Source organism: Arvicola amphibius, chromosome 13 (genome assembly GCF_903992535.2).
Source record: "Arvicola amphibius chromosome 13, mArvAmp1.2, whole genome shotgun sequence".
In the NCBI taxonomy this organism is placed as follows: Eukaryota; Metazoa; Chordata; class Mammalia; order Rodentia; family Cricetidae; genus Arvicola; species Arvicola amphibius.
Genome location: NC_052059.1, coordinates 47,298,736 through 47,324,692, shown reverse-complemented (window position 1 = coordinate 47,324,692; position 25,957 = coordinate 47,298,736). Strand labels below are relative to the sequence as shown.

The window sequence follows — 25,957 nt, the reverse complement described above, 5'->3', positions numbered from 1 at the left end:
CTAAGGAAACTGTAGTATTGCAGCTCCAAGGATGGGGGTGGGGTCAGGTGAAGAGGGTCAGCTGTAGCCTTAAAAACCGGCTGGAGGTGCTTCCACCTTCAAGAGTACCAAATGTGGGCTGTACACTCAACGGTCACTTACTTGAACTCAAAGAAACGTTTACACTGAGCAAAGGAGGAAACTTACCTAATTGCCACTGGTGGATGAAACGCCGAATGACTGGTGGCTGAGCCAGTCTGTCACAGTGATCTGGAGATGAGGGACAGGGTTCCAGTGCAGCTCAGACCCCAAGGGGGAGCACCAACACCAGGAGAGTCTATCCAAGTCATATCGGCAGTGTAAGTGCTACAGCTCTACTGGGATGAATAACCCCACAAAGTCAAACCCCACAACAAACCATATGAAGAGATTTATCGGGAGGGAAAAACCCAGGTTTGGCTGGGTCTACTTGGGCAAGCAGCAGCAAAGCAGAAGATACGGTTTATACAGGGCTCGGGGGGGTGGGGGGGGACGCAAGGGAGTGCTTTCCAGGATGGTCCTCAATTGGAGGGGTTATGTGGCCTGATCTTGAGGAAAGTTCAGGGATTGGTGGGATTTTTTTTTTTTTTCTGTAGGACAGGGGACTGATCACTCTTCCACCTCGGGGGCAAGGGGGGACTAAGAACTACCATTAGAGAAGTCTGGGGTGTGGAGCTTGGCCACTGGAGCTCTTCAGGGCAGGGCCTGGCTGCTCACCTACCTCAAGGGGTCAGGCCTGGCCGCCATATTCGTCTAGGGGTGGAGCCTGGTGGCCATAGGTCTCCAGGGGCGGGATTTACAGCAGGAGTCTGAGCAGTGGGAGGGAAAGCTGCCCTGCTTCCCAGGGTTGGTGTTAATAGCCCACAGGGACACTGCCATGTGATCCCAAAGCCACCAGGGCTGTGATGTGTACTTTATAGAACGTACTGGAGTCACGTTCTGTTGAGTGAGTCTCCTAAATACGAATGATACTTCAGAACTGCTTAGGAAAACTGACACTACTTGCTCTTGAGAGGCTGGTACCTGCAAACTGCTTCTGCTTCCAGGCAGCATCTCAACTGATGTGACAGGAGCTAGACAGTCTGAATACAAAGTGGCCCCGCAGGGCTTATGGGGTGAGTGTGTGGTCCCCAGCTGGCAGCACTGCTCTTTACGTGGGGCAGCTTGAGCTGACGGAGCAGATCACTGGAGACTGCCTTCCCTTCCTGTCTGCCATGAAGTCAGAACCTCCTCTCTGTCCTGTCACTAGCGATGGTGACTTAATTAGCCCTGTCCGGCCCTGCTTCCTTCAGCTGTGAAGCCACCCATCCTCTTACTAATTAACAGCTGCTGCAATGCTCAGGAGGGGCGTCCCCAGAAGGCAGTTTCTCTTGGAAGGTAGTGCAGGTAACTTGGAGGGACGCTGACCAACACAAAAGTCTGATTCTTTACCCTGCACTGAACACTGAATTTTGTGCACCACATTTCAGATTCAAATTTTAACCATAGTCCCATGCTTATGCGGGGTGAGGAAGTGCTGTGGGTTGAATCCAGGACTTAACAGAACAAGCAAACACTCTTCCAGTGAGTTATATCTCTGGTTCCATAGTCCCATGTTTAATGTTGGGCCAGCCCTAATCATATTACAAAACCCCAATGATCACCCACTACCCTTTGCAAACTTTAACAGGAAGGCTTCAACAGCACCACTTCTTACCCAGTCAGATACTCTGGTCCTAGTGAGTTCTCCATGGGAAGGGCTTCATGCAGAAATAGAAGGGCATTTCAGGCAACAAGAGTGACGTCAAAGTGATATACCAACAGGCAGTTTTTGTGAGAGCTTTAATGGCACAAAATGTTTATAGCTACAAGTTACATGTGTTCTGTAAACTGTAAGGAATGACGCAAGTGCTGACGAGACAGACGAAGGATGTGTATCACTCTGGCTCAGTTAATGCCAGGAGCTCCACCAACTGGTTCACTGTGCGGTTCGTCTCATGGCCAAGTCCCCACTCCACTCTCTACTGTGATCGAGTGACTCTGCTGCGCTGCTCTCTGTGCCGCTTTCCTCTTGACTTACAAACATCTGAGCCAGTTTTCATCAAACTTAAAACGAAGCCTGCTTTTCATTCCAAATTGTAAACAGGAATAAAGCTTTTTAAACATTAAATTTCAACTCTTGGTTGAATTCTGCTTTGCAATAGGACAATCTGTTTTCATTCAACAAGAATCTGTGTAGGAGCATAAACATCCCGTATGTCAGGGCTGCAAATCAACATCATACACGCTCCCTGACGGACAGTTGTACTGTGACATGTTCCATGATCTTACTGATACTTTCAAAAACAGCAAAATTAAATTTAGTTTTAATGTTGAAATAAACGTCCCCAGAGTTCAATGGCACTGCTGACAGACTGCTCCTGAATTCATGCAGCAGGTGTCTCTGCCTGGGAGACACTGGATGAGCAGCTGCTCTGCTCGCTCACACAGCAGCACTGGGAACCGGGCTACAGTTTAGCCTCAGCAGTCTTGCCAATCTGACTCAGGCTTTTCAAAAACAAAACACAAACAAATAGGCCATCGGATTTTCTTTCTTCCTAAAGAAATTCAAATACAAACACTTGAAATAAATAAGCGATAAGGTAAATCAAGCGTCACCAGGTTTAAGAGCAAGATAGGAAAAGGGCAAAAGACGCCCATAATCATTTAGACATTAAATGCCAGAAAGAAAATAACTCACAAAAACTACTTTGGATATATTATCTTTCTTAAAGATAAACAGCTTTGTTCTTGAAAAATGATAGAAATGTCTTCCTATCTGTGTTACTTTCCATTTCCATATAATACCAATTTTATAACCCTTTATGTGAGAGAGGAGTTTGTTTCTGCAGACTAGCAAACCCGGTTGCCATATTTATTCAAGTCAACTTGGTACACCATGTAGGTTGCTAGCTTTGAAATTCACAATGGTTCTGCAACTATAGCACAGTCTATATCATAAACAGTGATTAATTATATATAAAACATAGAATCCTTCAGAGTCATGCTATGTTCTGAAATCCAACAAAATCTACTTGAGATAATCTGCGATCCTGATGCTGTCTAACAGTTTGGTCCTAAAGCTTCACATTGTAGAAACAGACAAAGTCTGCCATTCAGAGGATTTTCTGAGTATTGCGGAACATCAGGAGTTTGACAGACCTGAAAAGACACTGCATGAGAAAGTCACCAGGGCCTGGGAGATCCTGGGAGACACACTGGGAAGACCGCAGCCAACAACAGGAAGTAAGGGACCACAGAGAATGAATGGCATCTTTCCAGAACTTTGTCAACTGTTCCCACACCCCAGATCTGCTGTTTGAAGTTACACAAGTACTTGAAATAACTCTGAAGTCACTCTTCAGAGGGTAAAGGCTCCAGGGTGTAAGCAAAGCTTCCTAAAACAAGAAGCCTCTATTAACACCATGAATCAGACTCGTTCCAAGTCTCTTCTGAGAAAAAAAGAGAAAGAAAGAAAGAAACTAGAAAGACAAGTAAAGAAAGTCATGAGAATTCACATGCAGGTAACACATGAAAATACCAAATGCACAAAAATCTCAAAAGCAATTTCATGTATGTCTAGATCTGAGGCATTCCTTAGAAATAAAGATTCTCTATCATAGAAAAGATAACATTGCAACATCCTAATGTTAAAATCTGCCAGTATGTTCTATTCTTCTATATCCTATCTGTCACTCATACAGGCTGCCTCCTATGAATTGAAGGCGGAACAGGAGGCTTAGGAAAAGAGCGGCTCCAAAGCTGGTTTAAAGTAATTTTTATTGCCCAGGATATTTTTTTCTTATGTCTTGCTTTTTGTTGTTGTTGTTGTTTGGTTGGTTTTCTTTTGTTTTTAATAACTATAAATTCAAGCTTAGGGAAGCTTGTTTTTGTTCTGGAAAACAAAAACTAAACAAAGCTTTTATAGTACTGTTTGCAAACCTGACCTCATTTAGAAAGAGATGTAGTTGCATGGCTAGAATTCAGCTTCTAGCATGAATGACGCAGGTGTGATTCTGGTGGTACTAAGAGGAAATGATGGCATTGTTGACAAGGTTATAATCTGCTGGTGGCATTGCTGAAAAAAGCCCTTGCAAATTTCTAAACGACAGGAAATTCTGTTAGGAATCTCTAAAGTGTCTTACAGGCCAAAAAGGGAAGAAGGTTAGTAAAATGCCTCAACAGAGTTTGAGTAAAATACTGGATTTGAGAGAGAGTTACTGGGATTGGGTATGTAAAAATAGGGTTGTAGGTTGGGGATCATGCTTACAATAGGTCTCAAATTCAAACTACAATACACCACTTGACAGGCCACGCGCATTTCCAGGTGCTTTTCGTTCCCCTCAGTAGGTGCTGGCAGAAGGTGTGCTCAGTCGTTTTCCAATATAGATGCTGAAAGGAAGCAGAGTGTATCATGTTCCATCTATCTCCACAATTACACCAGCCTGGTCCACAGGGTGATCTATACTGACCAGCTGGTAAACATCCGAGAGCCTCAGCACACTCTTCCCAGAGAGTCTGGGCACCGCTCTTTTCTCCCTTCTGTCCGTTAAACAAGCATGCTCCCACTGAGCTACAGCCCACTGACCAGCTCAGCCCAGATGATTTCATAGGATTCTGTCTACTCATTGAGTCAGGATTGGAATCACAAGGGCAGTGATGTCAAGACCAGGTAAAGCTAGGAAAAAAGAGGCCCTTTCAAAGCCCAAAGCAGAGTCTTCTCCAGCCCCCTCGTGTTTCTATTTGGATAAAAGGTTCTATTGCTATTTCAGATTGAGAGAGATGGTCATAGACAGTGTTTTTAAGATGGGATCTAACATGACTTTCCAACACCAAGCAAGAAAACGACCCCTTCCACAGCAAAAGCAGAGTGCCAAGGATAACAAGCAGCACAACCTTCAATGTAGTAATAGCAAATTTTAAGCCCCTTTAAAAACATTCACCTGTAGCAAGAGTTAAACTTAAAGCAACAAAAACAGTTTAAAGATACATGAAAGCAAGAAACACTGCAAGGCCCCCCCCCCCCAAACCAAGCTTTCTAAGGTAAATGAACTGAACAGGTGGCAGATATTAAGAGTCCTCCCAAGCTCCACAGTGCCTTCCACTCCACTGTCCCGTCTTTACCAGCAGATCCTCTACTAAGGAGACAGGGAAAGATGCCCACACGCCCATGCTCCAGAGCAGGCACTTCCCTCTGCTATGCTGAGCCACTCACAGCAAGATCAGGGAATGATCCACTTTCCATGCACCAGACAAAGAAAACAACTCACTGAGCATGCTCAGAGTGCATGCAGCAGGTAGGTCTTGAAAAATTAATTAAGCTAATGCTTACAAATGGAAATCTTTCAGATCTTAAATACTCAAATTAAGGGAGAAAAGTCATTAATTGAAAAGACATGCCACAAGTTAATGAATTAAGTAAACATGAAGCTGACTTTTGAATATAAATGCCACAAAGTTTAAAAAAAAAAAAAAAAAGACAGTACCTACAGTAGCCTACCAGCATATTCAAGAATCATCCTCCACAATAGTGTGTTTAACATCTGGGGGGAAACCATTTTGCATTTATTCCTACATTTATATTTAATAACAAATTACAATTAGCTAAATTTTAAATAACTCAAAAAAGTAATCCTGGGAAGTGTACCCAGGGAAGGACGCAGGGCAGACGGCTCTTCTTCTCAACACCTTGCCGCCCACTACCATTAAGTGATGCACCGTCAACAGGGTACTTACCCCAGCCCCAAAGCCAATACGTGAGAAAGGAAGAGAGACGGGATGAAGACCTTCAGGAACTCTGCAGAGAAAATGCCCCCTTTCTTCATGGCTCCGCTCTTCCTCATGCTTAGAGATACAGCACGTTTAGGGTGTCTGAAATGGAACTCTCTGGGGAAGAAGTTCACAGGCTGGTTTCAGAACACAAGTGCTGCACGTGTCCTGGGGACTACACCAGTCCCATAGACAAGCACATAAAACCCCCCAAGACAAAGCAGGACTCACTTGGGTGGGATGTTTTCGGGTCTACTGGACCAGTCCGATACCCAGTCTGCACTTTTCTTCAAAGCCTCAACTTCTTTCTCTCCTTCTACAACTTCTTCTTCTGACTAAAAAGAATTCAAACAGTGAGAGGGAAGGAACAAGAGAAAAGCAAGAAAGGATAACCAATTCTTTTAAACACAAAACAAACTAAAGTCGTGCGTCTTTACATAGGAAGCAGCCTATTTTCGGAACGGGCTCAAAACTGCCCTAAGAGCATCCCAGGAAGAGCAGTGAGCATGACGGAGGCCGCACTGAAGGGCAGGCTGTACCCTGCAAACGCCCTCTTTAGAGATGTGAGGAAGCCATGGATCTGGTGCTGCTGAACCTGAGGATGCACAGTGGGGTTTCACTATATCCCTCTCAACATTATATTTCCCACACTGTACATATTTTCAATTGCATTTAATTTTTCAGAACTAGAAAAAAATAAAGAGAATACACCAAAAAAGACGTGGAAATAAATCGATAAAAAGGTTGGCAGAGATGTGGTAAATCATGATGCTGCCAAACACCTGCAAGAGCAGCATCTACTTAAGCTGCTCTCACGCATTAATCTTGACCTTGGTCAATGCCCGAACAGAAACTGCTGCACTCCATTCTACTGAAGAGGGCAGGGTTTATGTGACTTGCTGAGGGCCTCACAACTGAAGGTAGAGGCCACTGGTTTCCAGCCCAGGTAAGCTGCCCCAAAGGTCCCACTCACAGAACCATGTTTCTCACTTTCTGAAAGGAGATTGCTTTTAAAGAGGAATTAATGAATGTTTCTCAAGATTCTAAAACTAATTTTTTATTGGGGGGAATAATCTATTTTGAAGTGAGTCAGAAGTTAACATCTATTAAATAAATGAAAAATATTCTTTTTGTTGCTAGTGAAAACCTGAGATGTCAGGCTAGGAAAAATTTATATTTCCACAAGCTTTTTCTTGTTTTTGGTCCTTTAAGACAGTGTCTTATTCTGTAGCCTAGGCTGACCTGTAATTCACTATGTAGCTCAGGCTGACCTTTGACCTCCCACGTGCTGGAGTTCTAGACTCAAGCCTGGCAAACTCTCTTTTAATAGAAACTAAAGAAGGGTGAGAAATTCCTAAAAATGACACATTAGCTGTATTAATTCCTAAAAACGACACGTTAGCTGTATTTATTCAGTCTTAAGACTGTAAGGCTGTGACTCCAGAGTGGAGTCACACTACTGAACACGCTGATTCTGACCAACAGGTGAAACATCTGGCCCACTCACGGGACACTTTCCACAGCTCCACCTGGCCCACTCACGGATACTTACCACAGCTCCACCTGGCCCACTCACGGATACTTTCCACAGCTCCACCTGGCCCACTCATGGGACAATTCCCCAAAGCTCCACCTGGTCCACTCATGGACACTTTCCACAGCTCCACCTCCTAGTGACTCAGCTGCCTGGGAAGGGAGCTTAAGCCTGGCTCTACACATAACACCCATTTACTACCAAATCCAGGTCAAAGCTCAAGGGATGTTTGTGTCCCTTTGTCAGCATGGCCCTTATCTAGTTCTGCTGAAGTTGGCAAATTCCACTGAAAAGCACAATGCAGCATTTAGGACTGAGCTTTTTCCAGCAGGCACTGAGATTACTCAATATCATGAGCTGGCTCTCTGGAGTAACCCTGAAGTCATGTCAGGCAGAAACGAATCAGCAGCCACAGGGCAAGCGCTGAGCAGCCTCTGTGCAGCGTTTCTGAGTCTTCAGCCTACTACAGTCATTCCCTGGATGTTACCTTTGTATCTCTATTTATTATGAGGGGCGGTACCTGTGTGGAAGCTGTTTTTCTCCTTCCACCACGGGGTGCCACGGCTCCAATGTGGGGTTGCAACTGAGGCAGTTAGGCCACCTTGCTGGCCCTCTGGTTCTTTTGGTTTGATTTCAGCAATGCTGGAGATTTAAGCCTAGGGCCTCTGACATGCTAGAGACTCTGCCTCAGTAACTACATGCCAGTCTTATAACAGTTTGTTCTGCTTAGTTCCTCCTTGGGCCTCCTAGGATTCTAAGTGCTTCTGGTTTAGTTCAGATTTTTTTTTGAACAAGTTCATACTTTATCCTTTTCAGAAAAAACAATGTGAGATTTGTGCTCTGAATTTTTCAAGAGAATGGAATTTTCTCCAGGGGACTAAAGCAAAGTTACCTTTGGATTAATACAGTTGTTTTAATCCACAGATGTATTTCTCAACTTACTTTAATGTTTGCTATAGTTCATTTCCTTTATTAATCTTAAACTTGCCAATCCCAGGGTTTTGGGAGAGAGACGGTGAGCAGCCTCACCAAATACTACATGTTGGCCTCAAGCTTCTTTATAGCCTTGGCTGGCCTTCAGACCTTGCAATTCTCAGCCTCCTGAATTCAGAAACTACAATAAAGATCTTAACACATCGTGTTTGGCCCATTTTGAGGTTTTGAATCATCTTCCTATAATTAAAAAATATGGCAAAAGGGCACCTCATCTAACCATGTACAACTCTGTTCTTCCCTCAACCACCTCAAACAGTCCTAAGAGGTGGGATGGGTGGGTCTTTATCTCATTACCATTTAATGCTTCATTATCTGGCCCACCTCCAGTTCTCTTTAGGTCTCTAAATAGGGGTATTAAACTGCATGCCTGTATCCATGTACAGATAAACCAGTCTCACAAGACAGAAAGGAGGCTATTTCCAAAGACAGCAGCTCCATGCTGGACCCATCCTAAAAAACAATGCCTTCATGGACTGTAAGTCTGCATGAGACTGAGTCTATTTCTTGCTACACAGTGGAGTTGCATGGGTCCCATTACCTTTGAGGAAGAGGAACACTCTGCGCTGGTGAGCCTGCTTAGGAATCCCTACACTGGGGCTACACTGGGGCTCTGTGCAGACCTGTGAGCTCATTCGCATGCCTAGTCTCCTGACTAGGGACTGACTCCCCTCAGAGGTCAGTTTTAGTGAAGGACTGGATCACAGGCTCAGGTTTGCTTTCAGTCAAGGCTCTAACACTGACTTGCTTTGTCATCTTAGGTGATAACCACATGAAGACAAAGTGTCTGTCTCCCCATTTCCCCAGTAGAGTAACATTACCCTGTCTCTCCGCTGGACTGAGAAACTTAGCATCAGAACATACTGGTAAGTACTGGTGTCTTTCCTAACTTCTCTGGGTAAAGCTGGATCATGACATCTCATTTATTCCTCACAGACACACATAAAGAAAACGGACAGCCTCAGCCAGTTGTTCTTAACTTTCTAACAAAAAACTTTCTCATTCATGAAACACATTTTCCTAATCCTTAGTGACTAGCTTTTCAATTACTTCTTCAATCTTAAATATATAAATGCTTTATATACAATATAAAGCATCTACTAATATATCTCCTTTATTTTAAAATTTTTACTCCACAGACCCAACTTTGTCTTTATAGGCATCAAACTACTTGGAAAAACCCATGCTTGTCCCCACTGGTCAGTCTGACAGCATGGCTTATCCCCTGCTTAAAGTCAACCTCAGACTATCAGAATCTCACAAGCTCGCTCTCTCTCGCAGATTTCTTTCCAATTTTATAATGGCTGCATTCAGTCCTAAGATCGCAGTTAAATTCAGTGACCTCATGGGCCTGATCACACTCATTTTCTTGAGTCAGGGCTGCACACCCAGCTTTCATTGATCTAGGAGAAATACCCATAGGGGAGTGTAGGAAATCAGAGCTCTGAAGGAAAATGAACTCGAAAAAGACTTGGCTTCAGCTGGTGTCTTTCTCTGGACTCTGCACAGCCTGAAACAGCAATTCATGGGGCAAGGATGCAAGACTGACACTTATTTGACTTCAGAATAAGTTCATAGAGAGCCGGGCGGTGGTGGCGCACGCCTTTAATCCCAGCACTCGGGAGGCAGAGGCAGGCGGATCTCTGTGAGTTCGAGGCCAGCCTGGTCTACAAGAGCTAGTTCCAGGACAGGCTCTAAAGCCACAGAGAAACCCTGTCTCGAAAAAAACCAGAAAAAAAAAAGAATAAGTTCATAGAGCTTCCCAACTGAGTAGTACTCTTGAAGACACTCTGGAAAATGTCTAAACAAAAGCAATCAGACCAAAGACCCCCTACAGCAGAGTATCAATTCCCTCCTCTCTTCTGTCCAGGGGATACCTACTTGCCATGAACTTCATGTGCCTTTTCCACACCAGTTACAGCATCCTGCATATGGCCAAATTCACACATACAAGCCATAGAGACTTAAACATTTCAGCCAATTATCACCAAGCATCTTTAGACAACAAAGTGCATCACACAGAGTAAACTGGTATTGCAAGTTTCAGCATGTGAGCCGCTAAAGTGAGCTTAAGTAAGCCAGTGTGGACTGCATGGATTTTCCAGCTTCAGAAAACAGCAGAAGGCAGAGCAATGAGGTGTGGAGAAGCGGTGCAGTCTCCTGGCATCAGACACATAGCTCCAGCACAGCAGCCTGGGCTTATGCCATGAGGGAACATCATCAGTAGCTTTCTAAGAGTTGGCACAATAGAAAATTCAAGAAACAAGGGATTCCTGTCTTCACTTATTGCCTGTATGCATGCTGTAGCATCAAGGAGCAGCCTTATACACCTGGTACCAGGCCCAGCAGTCAAAGTGACAGGTCCATGAGCTCACAGACAGCGCTGCACTCTGGGCTACAGACACCGATCTTGTTAGAGAAACACTCCATTGGTAAAATGCAATCAGGCTTGGAGCCCAGCACCCTATTTTGCCAACAAACTTTAGAGACTCTTGTGTATTTTCCAAATCAAAATAAAACACACACCCACCTGAGAGCTATGGTCCCTGCTGGTGTGCATCTCAACATCAAACATGATCTGTCCATCTTCTTGTGGTGAAGGGCTAGGAGAGAAAAAACTTAGACATTATTTTTTTTTTCTTTTTTACACTTTATTCTTCTGGCCATATATGTTTGTGTGTGCAAGTATTTCCTGGTGCACATGTGAAGGTCAGTGGACAACAATTGGCAGTCTATTCTCCCCTCCCCCCACATAGGCTCCTAGGAACAGAACTCAGGTCATCAGGCTTGGAGCAATCACCTTAATCAACTGAGCCATCTAGCCAGCCTAGTTCAGTAGTTTTAATTCTTGTTTTGTCACATCTTAAGAATTTACTGAAAAACAGAAAATGAAAGTTACAGCAAGATAGCTTTGAAACAGGAGCAAATCTTAAAGTCTATCTAATACCAAAGAAGCAAATCCTATGTTGAAAGTAAGTAGCACAATGTAATGGAGTAATCTTACAGAGAGCTCAGACTCTGTCAGTGGTAATGAATGCCTTCATAGTGACAAGCCACAATATATGACCTGAAGATGAAGAAGCACCACACGTTCTTGTTGTACTGCTGCCCAATGATGGTGACATAATCTTCAAAATCCAAACAGACTGAGTTCTTTTGTAACAAGTCCCCAAACCTTAGCATAACTGACGACATGCTGGAGGCACCATTCTGACCTTAAAATCCAGTACACAGGCCCCAACACCCGCCAAAACAGGAGCAAAGAACTAACCCACCAAAAACCTAAAGCATATAATTCCAGGAGCCAAGAAAGTCCCTATATGTACTAATCTTGCTTTCTGGCTCCTGAAGTTTCATTCTTGTTAACTGAAATGTGCCAACCACAATGTGGGTTTTGTACATAAAAGACAAATGGTGAAGGTCGGGGCTGCATGATTTATGCTAGCTCCCGGTACAGCCACTGTCTCTGTGCTGGTACCACGATGGCATCAAGGGCCAGTCTCATATACCGATGACCAGGCCCGACAGTCAAATAGACAGGTCGATAAGCCCACAGAAGTGCTGTTTTCCCTCTGCACTGTGCTGTTGATACCAATCTTGTTAGAAAGAAGCTCCCTCCTTCACTGGTGAGCAGTTCACACCCGAGGATTCAGAATGCCATCAAGCCTGGAGCCCAGCTCCTCTCAGGTTCGGCAAGCGCCATGATGTGTTTGTCCTGCACTGACAGGCAAAGGAGGAGCTCTAGGGATAGGGCCACACTGGGCTTTTAGAAACTGCTTGGGACGGCAGGATACAACGCAAAGTAAGGCATGCTGGGATATCTTCTAACCACCACGGCAGTGTCTGTCCTAGAACTCAAAGATCCAAGCGCCACTACTCTGGAGTGCTGGGGTTAAAGATTTGTACCACCACACCGGACATGGGATAACTTTTAAACAAAACATCTTTAAAACAGGCTAGGCCTGGTGGTGTAGTCTGAAATCCTAGCTATTCTAGACCCTGGGGCAGGGAATTTTCAAGTTCATTGCCCAGGCTACAGAGCAAGTTTAAACCCAGCCTGTGCAACTCAGCAGGACAGTTCCAAAACCAGAGAGTCACAAGAGGGCTGGAGATGCAGCTCAGCAGAGCAGCTCTTGCCCAGCACTCAGCACCAAGACGAGAAAGTAGGGGGAAAGAGAAGACAGAAAGGAAAGGGGAGAGACGAGAACATGTCCATCAGCTGAGATTATATCCAACAATCCTAAGACCTCCTCCACCGATAAGAAACACTTCCCCTAACTTCAAACACAAGTCAAATCAATCGCATCTCGAAGCCCCCTTTTCTGTTGTACTGTAGTGCTATGCATGTCTTGTGTATACATGTGTGCAGGTTAAGTGCACGTCCTTGTGGAAGTTAAAAGTGGCTCTCATTACTTTCCTCTATTGTTCTCCATCTTATTTTGTGAGGTAGTGTCTCCAGCTGGACCTGGAAACCACTGTCTCACTGAGACTAGATGGCCGGAAGTCCCTCTGCTAGTCCTCTTCACATTCAGGAACCTGAACTAAGCTGACCCCAGGAAGATGAAGTCACAGTTCATCACACACATCACTGTCATCATAAGCTAAACAGGATGCCCAACAAGCAAGTGACTTCTTAGCATCCTGTGAACAACTGACTCACGTACACATGGTACCAATGATCAGGCTCATGCATGCACATGTACAAAAATAGGCTACAGAGGACAGAAACACCAGAAACTCAAAGAAAAAGCTCTAGAAATCCTTCAGCAAGTCCCTAGATATAAAACTTTATTCTGGCTGGGCATGGTGGCACACACCTTTAATTGCAGCACTCGGGAAGCAGAGGCAGGCAGAGCTCTGTGAGTTCGAGGGCAGCCAGGACTATGTACAGACCAACAAGCAAACAAAACTACTGAAAGACAGACTAGTGCTGCAGCCTCCAGAGCTGACGGCAACTGTCCAGAGAGAACCTTGTGCTCACTTCTGCTTGTGACAGGAGACATGGCAACAAGGCAGAGATACCACGGAGGTGGCAGGGTGCTCACTGTGCCAAACAGCCATCTGACCTGTCCTCCAGCTGCCTTAGAGACAGAACTGGGTCATAAGGCATGCGGGAAGGTCAGATGTGTTTTAACTTCTTTCTCTATTTTCTCAGTCACTAACCATGTGCTATAGACAAAATTCCTCCTGCAGATATAACCTACCCTGCTTCTCCCATTTTTAAATGCCTCTCAATCTTCTCATGCACATGCATCTTCACCATGGTGAATCATCAGCCAGCTACAAATGAGGCAGACCATTGTGGCATCGAGCATCCTATGAGGCTATCACCCTGCAGGGAACTTCTCACTATTTTTGGAGATGGGTTATCATTATGTATTGTTATGTAGCCCAGGTAGACCTTCAACCTGTGGTAATCCTCCTGCTCAGTCTCTTGAGTGACGAGACCACAGGCATCTCTTAACTATATTCAGCTTACAATTGTTAATGCTATTTAAGACTTCCTAGTCTCTCAGGAAGTTACAGAAAAAAAAGGCTCAGATCAAAGTTAATGAGCCACTTGTTATCCTTTCCTTTCTACATCTTTCTGTATATTTACTCCTCAGCTTTCCAGAGGCAAAGAGCCACGCAGTGAGATGGAAGTAGCATTTCTTCAGAGGGAATGCATGGACTTCAGCACACTGCTTACTGAGAGCCACACAGACATGGCTGGAACCTCCATCAACTTGCAGGTCCTGTGAGCAGAGCATTTACTGAGTACCTCCTGTGTGCCAGCCTGTTACTGTGAAGGGTGCAAAAAGGCCACATGGCCCTACCTCTGGTTGTCTAGAGAGGAAGACAGAATGTTACTGTGACTCATAACATGGGCTCAAAAACAAAGGAAAATAGGAAACTCAGATTAACTCTGTAAGTTTACATTAATAATGCTAAATTTCATTTTAAAATTGCATTTAGTTTGTGTGTGTGGATGTGCATGTGGAGGCCAGGAGACAACTTGAGGAAGTCAGTTCTCTCCTTGCTCCAAGTGAGACCCAGGATGAAATGCAGGGCTACAGAACTTAGCAGCAAGTGCCTTTATCAGCTTAGCCATCTTGTTGGCCTGCTACCCAATTGAAACTGATAAATATCTGAAAATAATTCAATCTGAGAATAAAAATGACAATGGGGGAAGGGCGACAGTGAGCATTCAGGTGCCTATCCATTAGCTATTTGGTTTTTAATTTTTCTTGAGACATGATCTCACCATAAGGTCCTGACTGGCCTGGAACTCAAGATGTAGACCATGCTGGTCTCGAACTCACAGGTCACCTCTGCTTCCCAAGTGCCTAGCCTAGCTATCTAGTTTAAACACGCATGGTACAATAAATCTAGAGGCCTATTCTCTTAATGACTATTTAAGCAAATGAGCCTTCTCCTCATGAAAATTACCTTCCTACCCACTCAGCTCCTGAGTTAGTTACGCTATCAGCCTTCACATACCTGTCACAGTGAGAGCTGCCTCTTGAGCTGCTCTGTCCCGACTCATGCTGTGCGTCCAGAAGGATCTTCTCCATGTCTCCATTGTGGATTGAGGAAGAGGAAGGGACGTGCTCCAGCCCCCCATTCTTCCCGTTCCCATTATCATTGCCATTGCTGCTGTTCATAGGTAGCTCCACCCAGGAACCTGTTGGACAGGTCAGATAACAAGTCATAACCACAGTGGGGCTGAAATCCCTCCTGTGCACACAGATGTCCATATGCTGAGTTCAGATAAGAATTCTGACTTGACTCAAACTGAAGCCAAAGTATTCTGAAGAAAATAAACACACAGAAAGTCAGAATCCATGCTGCTCTGCTCCCAAAGGAACTCATGCATTAAACCCACCCAGAAGGTAGAAATCTAAAACTACAGAAGATGGGCTTTCCTGCCAATTTTTTTTTCTGGTTAAAGCTTAATATATGTCCAATCAACACTCTGGTGAAAACTCAGGCTCTTCTTCAAAAACTATATGCCTCTTCCTTTACTAGACAGGCCATTACCTTAGCATTTCAGTACACATATACGACTTGCCATGGGTGCTACAGGATTTGCACCTAATTAAATCACCAGATGACCTAGCAATGTCGTACAACTCGTCTTAACAGCTGTCTCCTAACTAACACAAACTGAAAAACTGCTGAAGTAAAACCAAAATTAATCAAAAAGTTCTCAATTTGTTCCCAAACCCAGAGCATGCATTAATACAGCTGGTCCTTGATAAAACCAAATAAAATTAAAAATTGGGGTAGAGGAAGCATCGGAGGGAGACCACCAATGTGTCTCCCCTTCCCCCCGCCACACTTTTAAGTTTTCTCTTCCACGCTGAACATACCTTATCAGGTTGTTCCTTCCCTTTTCTCTCCCAGGACCTCTACTTCCTAGGGTTTTCATTAAGTCCTGAGTGTGTGGAGGAGGGAGAAGCCACTGCAGATGGGCTACAGAGAAGTTTGGGATAAATAGTTGAAGGGGGTGGGACCATAGGAAAAGGGGATGGGCCTTTCTAAGACGCATGTTCTTGAAGATTCTTATTGGTCCAATAAGTTCAATAGGCATCAGTAACACTGGCCAATTAACCAACTTCTCAGAAAAGACATCCTCTACATCCCTTCTGCACAGCACTCTGCTTTAGGAACTGTGACCAACAGCCAGGCAGTGCTCACACCTGCACTTGGGAGTCAAGGCAGGATGACTGATGATCAAGAGCCAGTCTGAGTCTGACTTGGGCTTTGAAAAACATACAAAATCCCTCCCAAACCAAAACCTTACAACCTCCAAAATGTAACCAAGCAGGTGAGCAGGGACAAATCTCTAAATCCTTCGCAGATTCGTCAGAATGGCCAAACCACACCTCAAACCCTAAAATGCACTTTAAACGAGGCAGGAGATCCAGCAAGAGAGTGAGCTCACCTGCCTAGCTAGGAATGGGACTCCCGGCACTTTAACCCTTCTTGCTCTCCATCTTATCAGTCAACAGAGCTGGTAACAGAGGGGATCTACTCCCCAGAGCTGTCAGAACTACCCAGCAACATCAACGACCAGCAAACAGCAGACACTCACTCATATGTTATGGAGTTTGTATCTGTTGCTAAAGAGTTTCCCTGTCCTCTCCATCAAAGGCAGCCCACCTGCCCCCCCCCCCGCAGTCCTGAAATCACCAATTAATTCCAAACAACAAAGGCACACAACAGCACCTGGCCTCATTCTACACCTACGTGAAGATGGGCATGGCTGAGAACACAGGAAGAAGAGCAAATAAAACCAGAATCACTAGAGAGATCTAGTTTAATTAAATATTCAGAGTGCTCCTGGAGTGGGTACAAATGTGCCAGAGCACATCTAAATTTAGAGCTCTGTAAAATATTCTAGATGGAGGGACAGAGAGAATAAACAATCTTCCCCTATTCCCACTGCTTCTAGGGTTTTCAAATGTCTATTAAAACCAATGGGATTCAGAGGCAGGCGGATCTCTGTGAGTTTGAGACCAGCCTGGTCTACAAGAGCTAGTTCCAGGACAGGCTCTAGAAACTACAGGGAAACCCTGTCTTGAAAAAAAAAAAAAAAAAAAAACCAATGGGATTGGTTCTTGTAGACAGACAGCATGCACAAAATAAACAAAACCAAAGTCCAGGGCTGCTCTGGCAGGAGCACTAAGGACCAAGGGTTCCAGACAGGACAATCAACATGTGTTTAGAGAATCTAATCAAAGAATGGTGCCCACAGAACCTGGGTTTGTGCTCCTCACTTCACTGAAGGACTTCCAAGCCCACACCAACTCTATTTTCTGCTTTAAACGTAAACAGTTGCTACCCTAACATTAGGAACTTGAGAAGACACACCTAGAAAGGCTTAAAAGTGACTCCTGCTGTGCCTGCAACAGTCCGGAGTACAAAGCCCCCATTCCCACCATAAGGTAGAATGTATTGGAGTGGCATATACCAGCTCCACAGTGAACAGCACAGGCTGAAGCTACACCCCATACTAATGCTTACAGCTTATACCCAGACAGGTGCCTTAACCTCTATGTCTTAGTTGCCTTATCTGTAAACAGGAACAACAGCTATATCTATTTTAAAAAATTACAGTCGGGTGATGGTGGCACACGCCTTTAATCCCAGCGCTTGGGAGGCAGAGGCAGGCGGATCTCTGTAAGTTCGAGGCCAGCCTGGTTTACAAGAGCTAGTTCCAGGACAGGCTCCAAAGCTACAGAGAAACCTTGTCTCGAAAAAAAAAAATTAAAATAAAAAAGAAAAATTATTAGGATGGCATAAATAACGCACACAGAAAACTACAGAGAATTACCACATACAGGTCAGTCACTATGGTAAGTATTCTTCAAAATCACTGAACTGCAAAAGTATGTTCCTTGAACACAGAAATGTCAGCACATAAAACTAAGACTCAGGGCAGGAGGGGTGGCTCAGTAGTTCAAAGCACTGGCTGCTCTTGGAGAGGACCTAGGTTCAATTCCCAGCACCCACATGGAGGATCACAGCCATCTATAACTCCAGTTCCAGAGGATCCCATACCTTCTTTCTGTTACCTTTGGGCACCAGGCACATGCAAACAAAACACTCACACATAATTCTTTTTTTAATTTTAAAAACAAAATCCTAATAATTATTCTCTCCTTCCTATTTCTAGTGCCTTGTTTTGTTGTTTTTCTGGTACTAGGGACTTGAACACAGGTGCAGCAGGTCTATTAAACAGGTACTCTAAATCTGTATACATAAAAAGCTTTGATTTTGATTTTCTGAGAATGTCTCATGTAGCCCAGGTATATTTCAGCATCCCACATTTTGTTTGCTGGGAGTATAGGATTACACACCACTACACCTGGTTCCCATTCCTATGTCCAGAGGAAATCACTTTGAATAGTTTCACATGGAAATTTCTGCAAGTTTACGAAATATTTTTGGGGGGCTGGAGAGATGGCTGAGCAGTTAAGAGCACTGGCTGGTCTTCCAGAGGATCTGAGTTCCCAGCACCCACATGACAGCTTATAACTTTCTATAACCCCAGTTCCGGGGATCTGACACCCTCACACAGACATACATGCAGGCAGAACACCAACATACATAAAATAAAAACTAAAAAATAAAGAAAAATTATTGATTTATTTATTTATAGCTTTCTGAGACAGGGTTTCTCTATGTACCCCGGGTTGTCCTACAACTCACTCTGTAGATAAGGCTGGCCTCAAAAGAAAAAACTGTTTTGTTTTGTTTTTCAAAGACATGGTTTCTCTGTGCAACTGTCCTGGCTGTTTGGTAGACCAAGCTGGCCTGAAACTCACAGAGATTTGCCTGCCTCTGCCTCCCGAGTGCTGGGATTAAATAATTGTGCCACTACTGCCCAGCTGAAAAAAAATTTAAATAAACAATTGGAATTCTACTGTATATATGTTCCTCTACGTCATGGTTCTCAACCTGTGGGTCATGACCCCACTGGGGCCGTATACCAGACAGCCTGCATACCAGATATTTACACTATGATTCATAACAGTAGCAAATTACAGTAACGAAGTAGCAAGAAAGGATTTCATGGTTGGGGTTCACCACAACACGAGAAACTTTGTTAAAAGGTCACCACATTAGAAAAGCTGAGAACCACTGACCGACCTAAGTATTGATTTGCACTTAAAATTCTGATGCGCCTTTCAGATGCTGGTATGTGCGCACTCCTTTGAATATGCTGAATCTCATTTTAAAAATTTCTTTTACAATTTCATGTGTATGGGTGTTTGGTCTGCATGGTGTCTGTGTACCACATGGATGCCTGGTGCCCGTGAAGGGTGTCAGATCCCCTGTGAACTGGAGTTAACAGTCATGAGCCCCCATATGGATGCTAGGAATCAAACCTGAGCCTCTTAAGAGCAGTCAATGCTCTTAACCATTGCGTACTCGCTCTCCAGCTACTTAGAACCTCACTTTCCATAAAGACAGCACATTTTTAACCATTATCCAATGACAATGGTTAGCAATTACCCAGAAGACTATATTCCAAATATTTTATTATGCTGAGGACTTCAGGAAACGTTCTGAAAGGTTGTCTGGCTATATGTAACAAAAGCCTTTAAATGTTATTCTTAACTCAGCAACAGTCTTTTAGAGACAATCTAAGTATGTGTGCATGTGTATCTGTATGATTGCATGTATGTATGGAGGTCAAAGATCACCCTCAGGCAGTTCCTCCTTGTTTTCTGGGACAGGATCTCTCATTGGCTTAAAAGTTGATAATTAGATGAGGGTGGCTAGCCAGCAAGCCATCTTGCTGGGACCTACCCATCTCTGTCTCCCCAAAGCCAAGATTTCACGTGTGGACCATCATGCCTGGTGTTATGTAGGCTCTGGGGAACTCAAATCCTCAAGCTTGCAAGCACTTCAATGATGGAACCATCTCCCTGACCCCAGAAATACTCTTTAGGGAAGCATGCGTTGTCACAGGGAAAGCTAGGTACACATTCCTTATAAGGAATCCATTAGATGGGTGTGGTAGCTCACACCTGTAATCTTGCCTGGGAGTCCAAGGCAGAAGGGTTGCTACAAACTCAAGGTCATCCTTGGCAACACAAGAAGACTAAAGTCTTAAAGCAAAACTAAATAATCTGGTGTTGATAACAGAAATAGAAACTTTGTTTGGTTGTTTGTTTTTGAGACAGGGTTTCTCTGTAGCTTTGGAGCCTGTTCTGGAACTAGCTCTTGTTGACAAGGCTGGCCTGGAACTCACAGAGATCCTCCTGCCTCTTCCTCCTGAGTGCTGAGATTAAAGGCATACACCACCACGCCCAGCTAGAAATAGAAACTTTTAAAACATTAACTTTATCTTCTGAATATGACACAAAGAAAGGAAACAGGTGGAGGGGCTCATCTTATTACTCATTCACTACAAGCCTAGGCTGCCCTGGACCTTACTCTAAGTTACCTTAGGCCATGATCTTGCTTCAGCCTTCCCAGTGCTAGAATTATGTCTTAACAGACAAATAAATGACACACACTTTCTCTCCACCTAAGTTGCTCATTTACAATCAGGTCCTCTTAATGTGCTAACTCGGCCCAAATCCTCACAAAGTCCCCTCTTACTTGGAAAAGAAACAGTAAAGATTTCATGTCATCCAAGCAACACACAAAGGAAACCACCTCCAAGTCAGTACTCTTCCTGGCATGCAAGAGTTAAAGAAAGAGCCCAAGCTATTATTGTCAAAGGACTGTTTACATGTTGGAAGTGGTTCCTTTGTGCTGGTTTGTGCAAAGCCATGCTGATTTATTTTCTAGTTAAAATCTTCTAGAATGGCAGAAGTGGGCATACAAGTTCCTGACCAGTAACTGATCAGCTTGCCTACCCTACAACAATTAAATCCTTACATATCACAGGAAACATTTATTTTCTTCCAACTTTTCAAGGCTTCTGATGTCACTGGCACATAGTTAGGGGTCCTCCGAGTCTTTCTTCTGCATTCTTGTTTCAGGTACTTAATGCTAAGACCCCAGATAACCCTACAAAAGTCCCCAGCATTCTTCTGCACTGTGGGCACAACACACTACAGACTGGCGAGGCAGTGACATCTTATGCGCCACAGCCCGAACTTCTTACCAGGGGAACAGCAAGGGCACTGTGAAGAGCTGTCAAAAGGAAAGGCAGTAATTCCAATTACACAAGAATTACAATACTCTGATGTTCCTTATGACATATCTGCAGTGTGTCTCACTCATCTCTTGAGAAACTTGACAGTTTTCTTAATCAGAAAAGTGACTGGAAACATTCTTTTAACTTTGTGAGAAGTTTGGGTATTTGTCTTCCAATGTGTAATAAAACTGAACAGTCTCGCTACAGTAGTAAACAACAGAATCAGAGAAAAGTTTCATTGTTCCATATGCATCAATAATTTGGGCTGGAAAGATGGCTCAGCTGTTAGGAACATACACTGCTCTTACATAGGACCAGAGATTTTTTTGGTTTTTGGTTTTTCGAGACAAGGTTTCTGAGTAAAAGCCCTAGCTGTCCTAGAACTAGCTCTGTAGACCAGGCTGGCCTTGAACTCACAGAGATCCTCCTGCCTCTGCCTCCCGAGTGCTAGGATTTAAGGCATGTGACACCACCACCCAGCCTAGAGGACCAGAGTTTGATTCCCAACCCCTCAGTTTGTAGTCTAGCTCCCAAGGATCCACCACCCTCTTCTGGCCTCTATGGGTATCTGCACTTGATACATAGGTAATTTAAAATAATCTTTAAGAAATTTCAATATTTGCTATTAAAATTCTGCTGTGGGGCTGGGCAGTGGTGGCGCATGCCTTTAATCCCAACACTCAGGAGGCAGAGGCAGACAGATCTCTGTGAGTTCAAAGCCAACCTGGTCTACAAGAGCTAGTTCCACGACAAGCTCCAAAAGCTACAAAGAAACCGTCTCGAAAAACAAAAAACAAACAAACAAAAAAAAAACCCTCTGCTGTGGGGCTGGAGAGATGGCTCAACAGTTAATTAAGAAAAGTGTGTGCTCTTCCAGAGGACCTGGGTTTGATTTCCAGCATGACAGAGCTTAGAACCATCTGTAACTCCAGTATCAGGGAATCTGATGCCCTCTCCTGGCCCCGGTGGGCACCAGGCAAGAACACAGAGCACATGCACACATGCAGGCACATCCATACAAAAAGCCCTCTGCCATTACCCTTAAACTAAAGACAAATATTTCAAGCCAGAAATAATCTGCATTCATTTCAGCTCCTGTTTTCGACAATTGTGGAACTGCAGCCAGCAAAGTACTTGGACTTATCAGGAATTCAGATAGTATTAGATGCCCGAATAAGTTGTTTCACTTAGTGCCTTAAAAAAAAAAATCACTCGGCGAAATCAATAAAGCTTGTTTTGTTCAACTCAGGGCTATGTGATGAGCTTTAGAAGGCAAACAAAAGAAGAGGCAAGGCCAATAGTTAAACCTGGCATCACCCAGCAGATCTTTGATGACTCTGAGAAGTGCAGCCTGGCCCAAGTATAATACTATCTAGCAGACTTCCCAAAGAACATCTGGTATTACATGGAGGCTGGGGCTTCACCTGCTCCTGTAAGAACCACTAAAAACGAAGCAGAAGGTGATGGCCCAGGCAGAAGGTACACACAGAATGAGCACGCCCCAACACAAGAGAAGGTTCTTGAAAACTCCATGGGGACTCAAAACAAGAGCCACCGCTCCTAGAAGTAACACAGACCAGGTATCTCTTTAGCCTAACCATTTCTAAAAATGTATGCTAAAGATGGGTAAAAAAAAATTAAATTCTGTATTGTGTGATGTAATATTTAATGACACACTGACTAAATCTTTTTTAAAGTTAGCATTTAGAGACGAGGCCTATCAAAAAGATGGGACAGCCGGGCGGTGGTGGCGCACGCCTTTAATCCCAGCACTCGGGAGGCAGAGGCAGGTGGATCTCTGTGAGTTCGAGACCAGCCTGGTCTACAAGAGCTAGTTCCAGGACAGGCTCCAAAGCCACAGAGAAACCCTGTCTCGAAAAACCAAAAAAAAAAAAAAAAAAAAAAAAGATGGGACAGGGCAGAGCACCTTAAAATATCTTATTTCTTTTTATTTACTTATTTTTTGGTTTCGTTGTTGAGACAGCCTTACTCTGGGGCCCACGACAGACAGTGCTGGAATGACAGATATGTGCCACCACAATGGGCGAAAATAAATGTTCTTCCCATCCTGGAGGCTGAGCAACCGCTCTTACCAAACTGTTCTGGCTACGCCTGAAGCACCCCTCTTATGAAAGACACTGCCTGACCTTTAAGCATCCAAATGGCTTTTAAACTTCGTCTCGCCATATGCCAACCCCTCCCCCCCACTACCTCTTTCATAAGCACATACAGAAAAGTTGGGCAAGAACCGTCACTCTCACAACAGGGGACACTCTGGGGACAAGAGGTCTGTTAGAAGGGCACTACATTTGACTGCAACGCCATCCTGACCGGCAGCCTTCAACTGCCAGTGCCTCTGCCCTGGGTCTGTGTGTTGTTTACTGTATTTCCTGAAGTCCACTGCCCAGACCTGATGGTGTGATCTAAGGGGATGTGCTGGGCACTCAATCCATTTAACACAAAAACAGCACTCGAAAAGTCCCTGGTATGGTGGGCTGTCATCCCAGAACTTTGGAGGTGGAAGGCAGGAGGATCAGGAGTTCAGATAATCACCAGCTACACAGCGAGTTCGAGGCCAGCCTGGGCTACATGTGACTGTCTCAATACAGAAAAGTAGTAAAATAAGGTAAAAATTCATGGTTAACCACAACAATAAAAAACTAACTTAAGAAACTTCGGACATTTTCAGGGAAGAAAAGGGGGGGCGGAACAAGCACCCTACACAAAACTCCAGTGACCCCTGGACTGGCGTTGGGAAGCAGGCGAGCCCAGCACACCTGCGCTGCCGCACGTCCACCCGCCACGCCCGGCCGGCCGCGTCCATCTCCCGGCGTCCCCGCCGCACGTCCCCAGACCCGCTCCGCCCGCCAGCTCCAGCCCGCCGCCCTCAGCTGCGCGCGCCGCCCGCCCGCTTCCGACGCCCGCCGCGACCCTAAGCCTCAGCGCCCGGAGCGCAGGCCGCGAGCCAGCGCCGAGCGACTGCTCCTGAGCGGAGCACGCCGCTGTCAGTCACACGCGCAGCCTCGGCCTCGACCAATGGCACTGCCGTCTGCTCCCGCCCCCGCCCCCTCCCCTCCCGCACGGTGGCGGCGGCGGCGACCGAACGGCTCCTCCTCCCCCATCCCTCCGCCGCGCCCGCCGGCCCCGCGCTCACTGTTGAGGCCGGCGGGCGGCGGCAGGGGCTGCTCCCCTTCCTCGCAGTTGTTGTTGTTGTTGTGCAGGGGTGGCGGCGGCTCAACTAAGTGAGACATGGTCGGGAGACTGGGAGCGCCGCGGCCGCAGCACGACAGTATCCGGCTCTCGAGCAGCAACACAACAAGTCGAGTCCCCCCGCCCCCTTTTCTGCGCCTGCGCAGTCCCTCCCCGCGTGACATCAGGCACCTCCCGGACCACGTGATGACAACACAGGCGGCAGGGGGCGGGACCTGGACGGGGAGGGGGCGTGCCCGGGCCGAGCTGAGGCGGGGCATTCGAGGGCTGGTCCGGAGGTGCGGGTGCCAGAGTAGCGCTGACACCTGCTCCAGGAACAGTGCGACGGTCAGTCGCACTAGCCAAGAGGGCTGAGCTAAGCAGTTGGCGTCGTGTCGAGTTTAGGGAGGGCAGTGCAGCCCGGAAGCGTGGGGCGTGAATGGAACCCCTCCCACGCCTGCAGCGTACACGTAAGAACTCAACCCTGGCTTTAAAGAAGCAGAAAACCCCAGTTCTTCCCCTTGGTGAAACATCCATCCCTGCCTCCCACAGGACACCCTGTGAGGTACCTTGGAGCGAATCACCTTGCGGGAATTTCTGAAATTTTAATTGCAAAGGAAACATACAATCCTAGTGAAGAAGAATCAATAATAGCTGGGTGTGGCGCACACCTGTCATTCCAACCCTCCAGCAGGCTGAGGCAGGAGGATAGCGAGTTCCCTGCAGCCTAAACTATACAGCAAGCCCTTACCGTCAAAGACAAATTAAAAAAGCAAAAACAAACAAAACAAACAAACAAAAAGATTTACCCAAATCCTGACACTTGCCGGGCTGTGGAGGTGCTTGCCTCTAACCCCAGCACTCTGGAGGCAGAGGCAGAGGCAGGTGGATCTCTGTGAGTTCAAGGCCAGCCTGGTCTGCAAGAGCTAATTCCAGGACAGGCACCAAAGCTACAGAGAAACCTTGTCTCGAAAAAAACAAAACAAAACAAAACAAAAAACAACAAAAAAAACCCTGACACTTACCTATCTCAGGAAATGACCTACATTTTATATGCTCCCAATTCTGTTACTTAATGTTCCTGAATACTCCTACATCGTATCTTTGCCAAGTTTCCTTGACCCTATTTTTGTATAGGAAAAGTTTCTCTCAATACAGTACTTTAGTTTCAGTCTGCAGGAGTTGGAATTTTTCAAGTACTTGTCTTTTTTTTTTATAGTCTGGAATATCCACACACCATTTTCCCCCCGAGACAGGGTTTCCCTGAAGCTTTGGAGCCTGTCCTGGAACTAGCTCTTGTAGACCAGGCTGACCACGAACTCACAGAGATCCACCCGCCTCTGCCTCCCAAGTGCTGGGATTAAAGGCGTGTACCACCACCGCCCCGCCACACACCAAGTTACTAAAGCTAAGACCAGCCAGGGAGATGGTTCAGCTGATAAAGGCGCTTGCTGTTCAAACCTGGTACTGAGTTCTTTCCCCCAGAACTCAAGGTAAATGGAAAGCTAACTCCACAAAGTTGTCCTCTGACCTCCACATATGATCTCACACACACACACACACACACAATTTAAGATTTTTTTTTTCAAATTACGCATGTGTGTGTGTGTGTGTGTGTGTGTGTGTGTGTGTGTTGGGGTCGAGGTACTTTTAGAAGTCAGAGGTATCAGATCGTGCTAGCAGTAGACTTTCTGGAAGTTGTGAGCCACCCCACTGAGGTGCTGAAAATCGAACTCAGGTCCTAAGAGTAGTACATGCTCTAAACTGTTCAACCATCTCCTGCCTCACTAGTA

At 45.3% G+C, this 25,957-nt stretch overlaps 1 protein-coding gene across 3 annotated transcripts; it reads right to left on the bottom strand.

The window, feature by feature from the left end:
* Positions 1-1,822: 1,822 nt before the first annotated feature.
* On the bottom strand, positions 1,823-24,312 carry Bnip3l (BCL2 interacting protein 3 like). 3 transcript variants are annotated; one of them, XM_038310171.1, is made up of 6 exons: positions 24,130-24,312; positions 14,813-14,996; positions 10,863-10,935; positions 6,037-6,140; positions 5,773-5,922; positions 1,823-4,428 (listed from the first exon to the last, which is right to left on the bottom strand). In XM_038310171.1, exons 1-6 carry the CDS (start codon positions 24,224-24,226, stop codon positions 4,380-4,382), a joined length of 657 nt encoding a protein of 218 aa, XP_038166099.1. In that variant the 5' UTR covers positions 24,227-24,312; the 3' UTR covers positions 1,823-4,379. The 3 variants fall into 3 exon arrangements, with proteins under 3 accessions (XP_038166099.1, XP_038166100.1, XP_038166101.1); XM_038310172.1 differs by lacking the exon at positions 24,130-24,312 and adding an exon at positions 23,753-23,869; XM_038310173.1 differs by lacking the exon at positions 24,130-24,312 and adding an exon at positions 15,685-15,779.
* Positions 24,313-25,957: the final 1,645 nt, after the last annotated feature.